This window comes from Myxine glutinosa, chromosome 4 (assembly GCF_964187855.1).
Source record: "Myxine glutinosa chromosome 4, kmMyxGlut1.1, whole genome shotgun sequence".
NCBI lineage: Eukaryota > Metazoa > Chordata > Myxini > Myxiniformes > Myxinidae > Myxine > Myxine glutinosa.
In genome coordinates, this window is record NC_136264.1 from 97183662 (window position 1) to 97199451 (window position 15790).

Consider the following 15790-nt stretch of genomic DNA (forward strand, 5'->3'; position numbering starts at 1 on the left):
TTAATTCCAAGCCATTGTGTTGTATATTTAAAGGAATGAGGCTAAGAAGGTGAAATATTGAGATTAAACAATTGTTGAAGATTATCATGAAGCACACAACACGTTACACCGCTTCCAAAGTCACAGTCTTCTCACGAAGCATATCCTTTCGCTTGCTTTTGTTGGTGATGGACTGATGGCACAGGTCACGTGATGAATGAAGGTTCCAGACATCATGTCCTCCCATGCCCTTCGATGATTGATTGTGACAAATTGAATTAACCGTGATAAACGGAGCTTGCAACAACCTGCGCTTTCTCACCAAAAAACGTCAACTGATCATCAAGGATCATAATTCATTGTTTAAATGTAACAACCGTGGGTATCGCCGATTTTAGACGTAATTTAGATTCAGAATTTAACCTATTTACAAAATGTCATACTAAATAAGGATAGATGATATTGATGAATAAGACGGTCATTTCTCTCACAACTCGCTGTCCCTCGCAACGTGGTGGTTTCCCACAATGCAGCGCGAAGGCGCTATGGCTGAGGTGCGCGTTAGTCTGCTTGACAGGCTCAAGTCAACAATTGCCTGGTCGTGGACTTATTTATGGGCTCTGTGGTTCGTCATGGTGTTGTTTCTGATCTACATCCTCAGAGCGCCTCTGAGGATAAATGAAAATGTTAATACAGGTAAGTTTTCCTTGTGGGAGGCGTGCTGGTACTCTTCCAGACAAGCAAGGCCTCGGGGAGGAGAGGGCAGGGGTGGTTAATTTGCTGCCGCCAACATGGGATTCAGCGTCGCTGCGTTTGCTACTTGTGAGCTTTTACTGTTGTGTAGTTTATGGAGCAATAGTTGCTTGGACGACGTTGTGAGCGCGAATACTCTTTCCACAAGCTCTGCAACAGATTACCTGCATCTATAAGTGAACTTCCGGGAGGTTTTTACTTTATTTTATCTTGAATTTGCAATAGGAATGGTAGAGCATTCATTCATGTAGAATAAAAAAAGGCAAATATGGAGAAAGTTTGATCGAGTCCCAACGACACACACACACACACACACACACACACACACACACACACACGCACACACACACACGCACACACACACACACACACACACACACACACACACACACACACCTCGTCCATTTATAGTAGATCCTACACACACACACACACACACACACACACACACACACACACACACACACACACACACACCTCGTCCATATGTAGTATATCCTGCTTACACACACACACACACACCTCGTCCATATGTAGTATATCCTGCTTACACACACACACACACACACACACACACACACACACACACACACACACACACACACACCTCGTCCATTTATAGTAGCTCCTGCTCACCGAATCATGTACACACACACACACACACACACACACACACACACACACACACACACACACTTCGACCATTTATATATAGTAGATCCTGCGCGCACACACACACACACACACACACACACACACACACACACACACCTCGTCCATTTATAGTAGATCCTGCTCACAGAGACACACACACACAAACAAACACACACACACACACACACTCACACACACCTCGTCCATGTATCGTAGATCCTACACACACACACACACACACACACACACACACACACACACACACACACACACACCTCGTCCATATGTAGTATATCCTGCTTATACACACACACACACACACACACACACACACACCTCGTCCATATGTAGTATATCCTGCTTACAGACACACACACACACACACACACACACACACACACACACACACACACACACACACACACCTCGTCCATTTATAGTAGCTCCTGCTCACTGAATCATGTACACACATACACACTCACTTCTTTTGAAGCCCGATGGTTCCTCGTGGTCAGAAGTGTTGAAAACGAGCGATATTAACTCTAGTTACAGCACATGTGAAGGGGAACCCAAACACTCAGACCACCTCGACGCTAATCTATCCCTTCATACCCTACAAAATAGAATAGATATGATGTGTCTTTTCCGATTTATAAAGTGGATAATTTTGCGATTAACAGTCGAAATCCTCTTCGTCACAAATAGCGTGACGTCACCCAGTGAAAGAGACCGCCACTTCCGTATTGTCTACAGATAACAACTATCAAGGAACGATTGAACTCAAACGGCGAATAATTTTCGAATTTCTACTAATATACCTCGTCGATGCGTCCGTGGTAGTAATACAAACTGAGATGCTAAGTAATACAATTACAAATGGCCGAAAGATCCGAGGGTTGCCAGAAATTGGACAAGGTTTGTCCACAATACCCGAGGACGAGTGTTGATCGGGCCTACAAGATGTTTGGTTTTGTGTTCGGAACATTTTACAGAGAACTGTTGTGAAGCAACAAAGATGGCTCTAGATCTTGTGGTTTTCCGCCACGATTGAGGGAGGATGAGAGACTCCACGCACCCACGATTAAGCGGAAGAAACAACCGTCGATCGAAACTGTAACGCCATCTCTATCGAGCTACCAGCACATTGACATGGGTGATTTGAGTGGTGAATCGAACAACTGTGTTGGCCTGCCGGTGACCGATCTCACCTCGCGAGATGTGCTGGTGTGGAGGGAAATCAGGAGTCTTATCCCCAAAGACCACCGGCTCAAAGGTCCATTGAATCGTTTTATTAAGAACATCTATTTAACAGAGCAAAACTACCATCCTGCGCACATGTATGATAGGAGAGACGAACCTGATGCCTGCCCGACATCATAGCTCGCTCTACTGACAGTCTCAAGAATCAGTCCTTATATACCTTCATGTCCTCAAAACAGGGGGAAGGGATATTTGCATAGCTGCCTGAACCTGAGGGCAGCAAGTTGCTTGATAAAATGGAAGTCTGTTTTACCGCATGTTTGCAAGAAAAGATATGCAGATTGTAAAACAATAATCAGTGAGGTTGCATTTCAAGTTAACCCTTTGAGTACGAGATTATTTTTTTTGATAAAAATACCCCCGGTATGGGATTAATTTGGCATTTTGTTACGGGAATGCAACCACGTACTGACGATCTATTTATAGGTATAGTCGATGACGTCGTCATCCGTACATAAAACTTTTTCGCGGGTTGCGGCACTGGACGTCATTCGTACTCAAAGGGTTAATTAACTTTCAAAAGTTAACTGGTCAGTTTGACCTCTAGAGGATTCACAGAGGATGTGCGAACATTGCAATCATTTTCAAGTATGCAGAGCATTGTTCATGCAGATTAGACAGGCCGATTAGGTCTCAAAGTCAGACATTTCGGCGTCCTTCAAAATAATTCATTTGAAAACATTCATTCGATATATATAAATATACATGTTTATATTTATAAGATTTCCTAAATCCTATTATCATGGATGTATTTCAACATTGTACAGATGAATTCATCATTGGGAATATATTTCAAAGCACAATACATCATATGGTACAAATGTGTCATATAGATGAATTCAACTGTGGAAATAAATAATAACACAACAATATATATCTATACCTATGTCCCCTTATTTTACAAATTAATTTACCATTGCTTGGTTTGTAGCAAGACTGTTTCTGTAAGAGCACAACAGTGCACGATTTCTACATTGAGTCGGTGAGAAATAAAATAATTTGGTCAGGGTGCCAGCGATTACTCGCCTACTATCTCCCCTGCTCAGAAAACACCGTAGAATAATTATTTGACTTATAATTTTCCCACACTAGCTAACATTGCTGCCACCCTGCCCGATGCATCTGAAGAGCTCAAGAACCATAGCTAACAACACCGCAAGCTTTTGGGTCTCACTATCTGCCATGATCTTTCTTGGGAAAACCACATTTCCAAGCTGGCCTCCAAAGCCAGTCGCCGACTGGGCATCCTCCGTCGTGCGAAGTCCTTCCTCGGCACACCTGAGCTCCTCACCACTTACAAGGCTTTCATCCGCAGCTCAATGGAATACTGTTCTCCCCTATGGGCTGGTGCTCCTGCCTCACACCTGGCTCGGCTTCACGCTGTTGAATCCAAAGCTTTCAAAATCATTGGAATCTCCCGCGATGAAGCTATCTCTGAGGGCCTTTCACTCACTCACCGCAGGCAGGTAGGTGGTCTTTCTGTCTTCTACCGACTCCTCTCCGGCCTTGCTCCCCCAGCTCTCTCTGTGCTCTGTCCCCCAAATATTCCTACAGGTCGCACAAGATCTGCCAGCAACCCTCTGATGGTTAAACTGCCGAAATCTCGGCTCTCTGCTCACCTTCACTCTTTCATTCCTCTTTTCTCCCGCCTGTGGAACAAACTCCCACACTCCCTTCAATCCCTCTCCTCCCTCCAGGTCTTTAAAACAGCTGTTCACCACCATCTCTTATCTTCCCCCATCCATAACCTTGATCTTTTCTACCCCCACTAATTCACCCCAGATCCACCTTGTTTGAAATTCCAACTTATTTCCTGGAAATCCTGGCAGTGTCCATATGTTTATACCTCTCCCACCCCCCCCCTTCACATGCCTCCCCCCCTTCACATGCCTCCCCCCCTTCACATGCCTCCCCCCCAAAGCCCTCTCCCTCCCACAGATCTCTCGATGTCTCCATGTCTCTCGGTCCCTGCTCTCAAATGTTGTGTTTGTGTCCTTCCCCCTCTCTCCCCATCTTGTCTACCGCTCCCGATGTTATTTGTTTTATGTGTCTGTTTGTCTTTCTGTGTGATTAATGTTCGCTCTTTCACGAGCCTCGATCTTGTATACAAAAAAAAAAAAAAAAAAAAAAAAAACCCACGACCACCCGAAACTCCCCACCCCCTCCACCATGCCCCACCAATCAACCATCACCCCCACAATACTCGCCACCATCCCACACGAACATCCGGACAAACTTGATCTTTAAATTGATTTTTGGTCTGAAGGAGAGATGTAATGTAATGCTGTTCCTGTTCTGTGTTTTGTGAAATTATATATATATATATTCTTGCGACTCCAGCAGGATCGCGAGAAATCATGGAAGAGTACGCCACAGCGTAGGCCTGACAAATAAGGCAGTTATCTTACACCACCCCACACTCCTGCTCCACCCCCCATCAACCATCCTATGGTGGCATCCAAATGGCCTTCAAGGCCAACTGTATTAGCTTAAAACCTTGCCTAGATTCTGGAGTACCTAACCCAAAATCTGGGCCCTCTTGGTGCTACGGTTCATTGGTGAAAGAGCAGCAAATGCACAAACATTTGAAATTATAAGTTGACATAGTCTAGACAAGCAGGGACTGGTGTTTTTTGGTTGTTTTTTTTTTTTAAAGCAAATCTTCAATACGTGACTTTCAAAATGACGTAATCTGCACCAAATTGCTTGGTGTGCATGCAAATTGCTTGCAACCCCTATTGGCATCGTAAATCGGGACAGCCTGGACAGATTTCATGCCTCTCAGACAAGGATTGTAGAATGAAACGACTCAAATAACTTTTGAAGAGGCCGTAAGTACCTGCAATCGTACATGTGAGAAATGTGTGTTTTTCTGCAAAACAAAAGGGTTGGGGAATTTCCGGATCAATTCGTCCAAAAAGTTGACGTGTTTCAGCCTATATTGCAAAAACTCATGACAATATGGGCCTGTGAAAGGCTGAATGTTTGGAGATGGTGCGTTCTAGCCAAACCTTTGTGCTACTTAACACCGATGGGAAGGTCATATCTGGGGCATGGCGATGCACAGGGATACAACAACATGCATTTTAAGGCCATTTTCCCTGCTAGAGTGGGGGTTAGCCTTGCGGTCCCCATGACAATCTTCTCCATTTTGCCCTATTTTCTGCATCTCTCCTTGTTAACCCCCTTGCCCGCATTTCTTCTTCCACCATCTTTAGCCAAGTCTTTCTCGGTCTTCCCCGTCCTCTACTTCCTTCTACATTCATTTCCATCACTCTTCTCAACCAGTCACTTTCATCCTTCCTCAACACATGACCAAACCATCTCAACCTTTTCCTCTTCACAGCATCAATCACAGGCTCTATTCCCATCATCTTTCGCAATTCATCATTTGTCTTCCTCTCTTTCAACGATACTCCGCACATCCACCGAACCATTCGCATTTCCACCTTTTCCAGCCTTCGTTGCTGCTCTACGTTCATTACCCATGTCTCTCTCCAATAAATCATAACACTTCTCACACATGCAGCATACACCTTTCCCTTCAGCTTCAACGACACTCCCCTCCTCGTCAGCATGACAATCAGTTCCCGAAACATCTTCCATGCACATCTCACTCGAGCAACCGTTGCCGAGTCTGATCCACCTCCATTCAGCATGTCTCCGAGGTAGCAAAATGTTTTCACACCTTCCAACTTCACGCCAGCTCCAAGATCCAACTCAACATTTCCTCCATCTGCAGCTCCCTCTGTGCACACCTTACATTTGAATGTAGCTGCCACACTGGTTAATGACCCGCTCAGACCACTGCATTTTTGATGAACCCACTCAGCGCACATTGTACATTGAATGGAGTTCACGCCGACACACTTCCTGCACACAGCACATGGCCACTTCGCAGTTCTTTCCACCACACCACATGCTTTACCACTTGCCATCACCTTAGTCTTTCCGATATTCACCTTCAGACCTTTTGTCTTCATACATTCCTTCCACTTGTTCATCTTTTCCTTCAGTCCATCCATACTTTCCGCAATCAACACCAGATCATCTGCATACAAGAACTTCCACGGAAAACCCTCCTTTACGTTCTCCATCACACCTCCATCACAGCTACAAATAGTAGTGGACTTGGTACCGACCCCTGATGCACTCCCACCTTCACCTCAAACTCACCACTGTTCCTGTCCTTCGTCCTTACAGCTGTGCGCGCTCTTTTGTACATCACTACTCTGATCAACCATTCCTCCACTCCCAACTTCCTCAATGCCCATGTCAACACTTCGCGTGGAACCCTATCGAATGCTTTCTCCAGATGAACAAACCCAAGAAACAACTTCTTCCTCTTCTCCATGTACTTCTCCTGCAACTGCCTCACAATAAAGAGCGCGTCTGTCGTTCCTCTTCCTGGCATAAATCCAAACTGCATTTCGTCGATCTTCACCTTCTTCCTTATCCTCCTCTCCAACACCCTTTCCAATACCTTCATTTCATGCTTCAATAACTTTATCGCTCGGTACGAGCCACACTCCAGAGGGTCACCTTTCCCCTTGTATAGAGGGACGAGGGTACTCAGTTCCCATTCCACTGGAATGCGGCCTTCTTTCACCACCAGATTACAGATCTCTGTCATTCTCTTCACACCCCAACTTCCTGCTGCCTTCAACATATCTCCCACAACTCCCGTCGGCCCTCCCGCTTTTCTACTCTTCATTGCTTTTATCGCTTCCTCAACTTCCTTCTCAGTTATCTTCTCTGCCGGTCCTAAAACTGGGTTACTCTCTATGTTGCCATCCCATTCATTCTCTGTATTCAACAGCATTTCCATTTATCTTTTCCATCTTCCTTTAATTCCATCTGGGTCCACAACGATTTGTCCCACTTCATCCTTCAAGCAACTCACCCCCATCACATCACACCTCTCTTTTGCTATCTGCTTTGCAATCCTGAATACCGCTCTCTGACCCTCTTCCAAATCCAAGCGTTCTCCGTACATTTTCCTACATGCCTCCTGCGCCTTTGCTACCTCCTTCTTTGCAGCCTTCTTGGCTGCCTTTTAACTTTCATGCTCTGCTTTTTCTGCTCCCGTACTCTTTGCCTTCTGCCACTCCTTGAACTTCTTCCTCTTCTCGTCAATCCTCTTTCCAAATTCTTCATCCCACCACCATGTTTCCGAATGCCCCGGTGGTCCTTTTATCCATCCACATACCTCACCAACGGCTCCCAACAGACTATCTTTCATTGACATCCAACCACTTTCAAGCTCAACCACATCATCCTCTACGCTACTCAGCCTCTCGTTTAATGCCTCCCTTACTGTCACCTCTTTCAACCTCCACACCTTCATTCTCGGTTGGTACTTCACCCGCCGAGCTCTCCTCGCACCTTTCACCCTTATGTCGCAGACAACCAAGTGGTGCTGTGAAACAGCCTCCTCCCCCGGGATCACCTTTGTGTCCCGGAGGTGCCCCCTATCTCGCCTACGCACCATCAGGTAGTCAACGGTTGTCGTCGACCCACCTGACGTGTATGTAACAAGCTTATTATCCTCTTTCTGGAACTGAGTATGACAAATCAACAAACCAGCTCCATCAGCAAACTCCAAAATCCTTTCACCTTCTCCATTTCTCACACCATATCCGTAACCCCCCATGAACTCCCTCAAAACCGTCCATACTCCTTCCCACATGTCCATTTAGGTCGCCTCCTACCACAACAACCTCCTCACCTTTCAGGTTTTCCATCAGCTTCTCTATCGCACACCAGAACTTGTCCGTCTCTTCATCGCTCCGACCAACTTGCGGAGCATATCCCGAGATGACGTTCACCAAGAGTTTTCCAATCATTTTCACCATCATCAACCTATCACTCACTCTAGTCACACTCCCCACACTGTCTACAAACTCCTCAGAAAACAGGACACCAACACCATTCACGTCCTCCGGGCACCCTTGCCAGACAAACTTGTATTTCTGTCCCTGCCTACCCTTCACCATTCTCACACCACTTCCCTTCCATCTCGTCTCTTGCACACAACATATGTCCACTCTTCTTCTGATCAATACTTCCACCACTTCTCCTGATCTCTCTGTCATTGTCCCTACATTCCACGTCCCAAACCCCCAGAAACCGATCTCCACTTCGGGCTGTACCCTGCCCATATGTAGTTGTAATTGTCATGGTTCTCTTTTTGAGGCAATGTTTTTATGGCCGGATGCCCTTCTTGACGCCATCCCTCTTAGCCGCCTCTTACGACACGCAAGGATACGGTGTACCTATTCTAAACCAGGGTATAAACCGGGAAACGTTTAAAACATGGAAATTCTGGGGGGGGCGGCGTCAGCACCACGGCTGCGGGGGCCCGGTGAGCACCAGACCACGTCGGCCCGGGCAGCACCACACCACGTCGGTCCGGTCAGCACCGCACCACGTCGGCCCGGTCAGCACCGCACCACGTCGGCCCGGTCAGCACCGCACCACGTCGGCCCGGTCAGCACCGCACCACGGCGGCATGGTCAGCACCACACCACGTCTGTCCGGTCAGCACCACACCACGGCGGCACGGTCAGCACCACACCACGTCGGCCTGGTCAGCACCGCACCACACCACGTCGGCCCGGAGCCTGGCGCGAAGTCCAAGGACATCAGCACGTCATCCGAAAACAGCACCGGTTGGTGCGAACCACTCGGTCAATGGCGCGAACCAGTTCCTGACACGCCCTTGCTCGCTCGGCCCCGATGAAGGCCTCGCTGGGTGTTCTCCAAACAGGGGCAAAATCACCCAATCCGCGCTGTATTTCGGCGGCGGAAGCCTTGCTTGCTCGGCCCTGATGAAGGCCTCGCTGGGTGTTCTCCAAAACAGCGGCAAAATGATGCACAGGGATATTTAACATTAATCATGTTTAGGTGGAAGGGAGTGGAAGAGTTGCAGTTGTATGGACTGTGAGTGCCATTGTAATGTAAATGTGTTTTTGTTTTGTTCTGGGGGGCCACAAGAGAAATTAACACGAGATTTTTGCATCTATTGGTGAAAGGTGAAGTGTGTGCGTGCGTGCGCGTGTTGTTGTTGTTGAGGTTGTAAAGGTTGTGTTGAGATAATATTTCTTTTCCCGAGGCAATACAACAACAACAACAGGCATTTTAAGACCATTTTCCCTGCAAGAGCGGGGGTTAGCCTTGTGGTCCCCACGACAATCTTCTCCATTTTGCCCTATTTTCTGCATCTCCCCTTGTTAACCCCCTTGCCCGCCTTTCTTCTTCCACCATCTTTAGCCAAGTCTTTCTCGGTCTTCCCGTCCTCTACTTCCTTCTACATTCATTTCCATCACTCTTCTCAACCAGTCACTTTCATCCTTCCTCAACACATGGCCAAACCATCTCAACCTGATTCTCTTCACAGCATCCATCACAGGCTCTATTCCCATCATCTTTCGCAATTCATCATTTGTCTTCCTCTCGCTCAACGATACTCCACATATCCACCGAACCATTCGCATTTCCACCCTTTCCAGCCTTCGTTGCTGCTCTACGTTCATTACCCATGTCTCGCTCCCATAAATCATAACACTTCTCACACATGCAGCATACACCTTTCCCTTCAGCTTCAACGACACTCCTCTCCCTCGTCAGCATGCCACTCAGTTCCCGAAGCTTCTTCCATGCACATCTCACTCCAGCAACCGTTGCCAAGTCTGATCCACCTTCTCCATTCAACATGTCTCCTCGGTAGCAAAATGTTTTCACACCTTCCAGCTTCATGCCGTGTCCAAGATCCAACTCAACATTTCCTCCATCTGCAGCTCCCTATGTGCACACCTTACACTTGAATGTAGCTGCCACACTGGTTAATGACCCTCTCAGACCACTACATTTTTGATGAACCCACTCAGCTTACATTGTACATTGAATGGAGTTCACTCCGACGCCCTTCTTGCACACAGCACACGGCCACTTCCCACTTCTTTCCACCTCACCACATGCTTTACCACTTGCCATCACCTTCGTCTTTCTGATATTCACCTTCAGACCTTTTTTCTCCATACATTTGTTCCACTTGTTCATCTTCTCCTTCAGTCCATCCATACTTTCTGCAATCAACACCAGATCATCTGCATACAACAACTCCCATGGCAAACCCTCCTTTACGTTTGAGCCCGCACCTCCATCACAGCTACAAGTAGCAGTGGACTTAGTACCGACCCCTGATGCACTCCCACCTTCACCTCAAACTCACCACTGTTCCTGTCCTTCGTCCTTACAGCTGTGCGCGCTCTCTCGTACATTGCCATCACTACTCTGATCAACCATTCCTCCACTCCTAACTTCCTCAATGCCAATGTCACTACTTCGCGTGGAACCCTATCGAATGCTTTCTCCAGATCAACAAACCCAAGAAACAACTTCTTCCTCTTCTCCATGTACTTCTCCTGCAACTGCCTTACAATAAAACACGCGTCTGTCGTTCCTCTTCCTGGCATAAATCCAAACTGCATTTCGTCGATCTTCACTTTCTTCTTTATCCTCCTCTCCAACACCCTTTCCAATACCTTCGTTCCATGCTCCAATAACTTTATCGCTCGATACGAGCCACAGTCCAGAGGGTCACCTTTCCCCTTGTATCGAGGGACGATGTTACTCAGTTCCCAATCCACTGTAATGTGGCCTTCTATCACCACCAGATTACAGATCTCTGTCATTCTCTTCACACCCCAACTTCCCGCTGCCTTCAACATATCTCCCACAAGTCCCGTCGGCCCTCCCGCTTTTCCACTCTTCATTGCTTTTATCGCTTCCTCAACTTCCTTCTCAGTTATCTTTACTGCCGGAGGCAATGTTTACTTAAAAAAAAAAAAGAAGCATTTCTCTGCACATCATATTGTCATAACAGGAGGATTCACGCACACCTTCACACACACCTCAACCAGAGGTACGATTCTATTTATCCCATGGAGCTGTGTATTCTCTTGACAAAGTGCTCCACCACCTCAAATCCTCCCCGTCTGTTGCGCAGAAGTTCCGCGGGCTCATCTAGTGGCAATATATTATTTTACTGTTGTTCTTGATACATTCAGTACTTGTAATAAACAACCAAAATATTACTGTTAAAAGTTACTAGATATATATGGCGTGCTGTATAGACAATAAAGACCATGAATTGCGTGGTTCCCACTTGGTGGTCCATGGTCATTTATCGTGACCTTTGCCAGTCCGTGGTGAGAAAAAGGTAGAACTGCCTAAGTACCACTGCTTTATATTACGTTTTGTTTGTCGATATTCCTTTCTGTTGACTACTTGTTTGACAGGCTCAGGCTCCTTACCAACGTCGTGCTAAATAATCCCTCATCAAACTCGTCCATTTTGACCCTGCCTCAAAACCATTCCTTTTTTCCTTTTTCCTTCTCAAATCACCCCAAATTATTATGTAATTGAATGTCATTCATCACATTCATTCTCAACATTTCAAAACTCATTCAGTCCTCAACTTTCCTTCCTTATCTCCACGCTTCTTCCTCCTCACCTTTCGCACCATTAATTAAAACTTTCTAAAATGCCATTTTAACATTATTCAATCTTCCTACATACTTCAAAAGACTTTTCTCCCTTCTTGCTCCATCCCTGGATCACTTGCAAAACCTGTGCATCATCCACCACTGTTCAAATAGCACTGTCTTTCTTCATGCCTTTAACCATCATTGTCACCCCAATCCTGATCTCTGTCCTCGTCTCTCTGCCCTTTGAATCCCCAAATGCAACCCTCGTTGTAATGCATGTGGGACGATGGTGATAAACCCCTCACGTCATATTCACACTTGTGTTCCCCTACACCTGCTCCATGCTACCCCACCCCACAGTGCTCAGCATTTCCCAATTCCGTTCCCCTGCATCCCATACTCCACCCCTCATTGCTTCTTCCATGCCCTTCCCCCTCTTTGCTGTATTAACATCCCACCATCTCCTTGCATCCTTCACTCCTGGTCTCCTCTTTGCTTCTATCACTCTTTGCTTCTATCACTCTTTGCTTCTATCACTATCACCCCCTTCTATCACAAATGGCCGATTAATGCTTTGTCCCACCTTCACAGGCTGACCCAGTGTCCTGTATGTTACACGATCGTCCAGTTTCATATTTCCTGGGACACCATTTGTGTCTGTGGTCGTGCTGTGTCATCTGTGCTGATGTCCCACCCCAGTGGAGGGGGGAGTGGTGCTTTGGGGGAGGTGTGGGGTGGTCAAGGGTATTGTTAGCTGTATAGATTGATGGTTGATGGGGGATTGCAGAGGGGGAGGGGAGTGTGGGATGGTTGTTGGTATTGTGGGGTGATACTTTATGGGGAATTGTGGGAGAATGGTGGAGGGGGGCGTGGGGTGGTCGTGGGTATTGTTGGCTTGGGTGACGGTTGAGGACGGATGGTGGAAGGGGGAGTGTTGCTGGATGTTCTTTCGGTTTCGAGCGACGGTTGTTTTTCCGCTTTGCCGTGGGGATGGCGTCCTCTCTCAATCATGGCGGATAACCATAGGATCTAGCTATCTCTGTTGTTTCATAACAGTGCTCTGCAGAATGATCCAAGCACAAAAGTGAACATGTTGTTGCCCAGATGCACACTCGGGGATTTGGAACAAACCTCACCCAATTTCTGGCAACACTTGGATCTTTTGGCCATTGGTGTAGTATGAAACTGTCTCGGTTTGTTTTACTAAAAACCACCAAGGACGCATCGACGAGGCATATTTGTAGAAATTCGAAAATTGATAGCCGTTTGAGTTAAATTGTAGCTCAATTTAAACCATTAGCAATCCGGAAGTGGCAATCAACATCACTGTGTGACGTCATGGCTAATAATGAAGTAGAAGAAGATTTCGACATTTAATCACAAAATTACCCACTTCATAAATCGTAAATTGGAAAAAGACATCATATCTATTTTGTAGGGTATCAAGGGATGCATGTAGATTCGCGTCGAGCTGGTCTGAGCGTTTCGGTTCCCTGTTAAGTATTTTCTCAAGGCGGAGGGGGCATCACGTGACTAAAAGAAGCAGTTGTTGAAGGCTCTCGTGCGGTCTTCATCAACCCCTTGCAAGAGAGTTTAGATGTGACTTTGAATTCGCTGCAGTACATTTGAATGTAGAGCCTAAGGCAAGAAAGAGAAAGAGAAAGCCTTTGCACTTGACTGCTTACTCTCACTTTACTTGTCCTTTAGACAAACTCGCTTTGTTTTCGAATAATATAAATATTCGTTCCCCCAAAAAATGAATCAATCAACACATGTAACACCTGCTCATTACTTGAGCCATTCTTTAAAAACTGAATTGCTCTACTGTGCAAATATAATCTGATTAGAGTTCAGTTGTTCAGAGGCAAGAACAGGATCTTGATGACCCCAATGATGTATGTGCACAAACTTACCTAAATACCCATTAAATATTTAACTTAAAACAGGAAATATAATGGAAATGACATTGATTAATATCGGCAAAGGCATCGCATTCCTTGCCAAAGCTTTAGTTGAAAAGTAATTTACACTTTGTAAAAGGAAACATTATTCTTATTCACAATAAACTGCAGAATTGAAAAGTCAATTAGCTTTTATCATCTGTTGTTGACGACTGCAATGCACTCTTAAATCATTCTATGGGAGAGTGAAGGCACTAATGATTTTTATGAACATTAAGTTCAAGGCTCACATCAAACATGTTAATAGAAAAAAGTACAATGCCATTATTCTTAAGCGTTCCTACTTCACATTTTCCCGGTATTCAGGAGAGCATGTTGCTTGGTATTTGCAGAAGTTGAATGAACACCTCACAAAATTGTTGTATTCATTTTTCAAAGTGTGTACGCTCGATACGAGCCACAGTCAAAGTGTGTACGCTCGAGCCACAGTTTCAAAGTTTCAAAGCATGTTTCTTACTTGTCTTTTCCTGTCCATCTTTTTATTATTGGGTGTTGCCAATGGCCTAGTTAGGGCTTGTGGCACCCGGTGCCAAAGGTCAATTCTAGTGCCCTACAGGCACTGGCATAGTCAGAAGTTTCTATTGGGGGGCATATGAAAGAGCTCGAAGCTTCCCCAGCAGGCTCAGCAGCAGAGGTGAGCTCCCATACTCTTTCCAAAGAACACCATGGGACCTTTAACATCCACCATCTAGTACCAGCTGACGGGACACCCAGGTTAACTTCCTTCCAAGGGACGAGACACATTCATAAATCACCCTGCCTGTAAAACACAAGCTGTGTCAGGATTCAAACCCAGGCGAGGCAGCTTAGAAGCGACGTCTGCGTACCTCGAGGCCATCCTGCCAGCCCAACATACTCGCTGAGACCACGTTTACCCTTTGTTCGGAGTTTTTCTGTGAGCAGGATACAGTGCCCTCCATAAGTATTGGAGCAGTGAAGTCGAATTTGTTATTACTAGGGCATTGCCCGTACTATATCTATATCTAAAATTATATCCCCCCCCTCTATTTACATGAAATGGTTTGGTCCAAAGCGAACGGCTTGCGAGTACGGTGACAATCCCCCCCCTCTATTTACATGCAATGGTTTGGTCCAAAGCGAACGGCTTCCGGAGTTTGGTAAAGAAATCGCCATCGCGTGCACAAACGCGCAGGAAAGCGAATGAATCGCAAATTCGGTTTTATTAGTTTTAAAACATAGTTTAACGCCAACATAGTTTGCAAACGTGAAATAAATGAATACGCTCTCAAATGTGCCATCCGAGGCAGAGTGTGTCCTCCACGTTCGGCACACGCGATCGTTCGCTGCTCTCTGATTGGTTGAATCGTTTTTTGGACATAGCTCGGTAAGTAATTGTCCGATTAATATGAAACCTTGAAAAGGCACATCCTCGGGTCCCCAGCAATATACCTGGCAAGTTAAAAGTATATCGGACCCGTGGTTGTCGAGAAACAGCGGTCACAGACAAACAGACGTACAGACGTACAAACTTACAGAGATTACTGGAATTATAGATAGATTGCTATATACTCATGATGCTGACGCCCCCCCCCCCCCCCCCCCAGAATTTCCATGTTTTAAACGTTTCCCAGTGTATACCCTGGATTAGAATAAGTACACCATATCCCTGCGTGTCGTAAGAGACGACTAAGAGGGTTGGTGTCAGGAAGGGCATCCGGCCATAAAAACATT

At 46.0% G+C, this 15790-nt stretch overlaps 1 protein-coding gene across 9 annotated transcripts in view; it reads left to right on the top strand.

Annotated features, from left to right (window-relative positions):
- The first annotated feature begins 348 nt into the window (after window positions 1-348).
- ST7 (suppression of tumorigenicity 7) overlaps window positions 349-15790 on the top strand; it is a 202524-nt gene continuing 187082 nt past the window's right edge. For 3 of the 9 annotated variants that reach the window (XR_010984030.2, XR_013623113.1, XM_078776197.1), the window contains exon 1: window positions 470-675. Coding sequence is in view for 5 of the 9 variants with exons in the window: in XM_078776197.1 (XP_078632323.1) it covers window positions 507-675 (169 nt within the window). In the remaining 4 variants the exon portion in view is untranslated. Of the gene's footprint in view, window positions 676-15790 lie in introns of all 9 variants that reach the window. The other 6 variants (XR_013623115.1, XM_068113033.2, XM_068113036.2 and 3 more) reach the window with 5 other exon arrangements.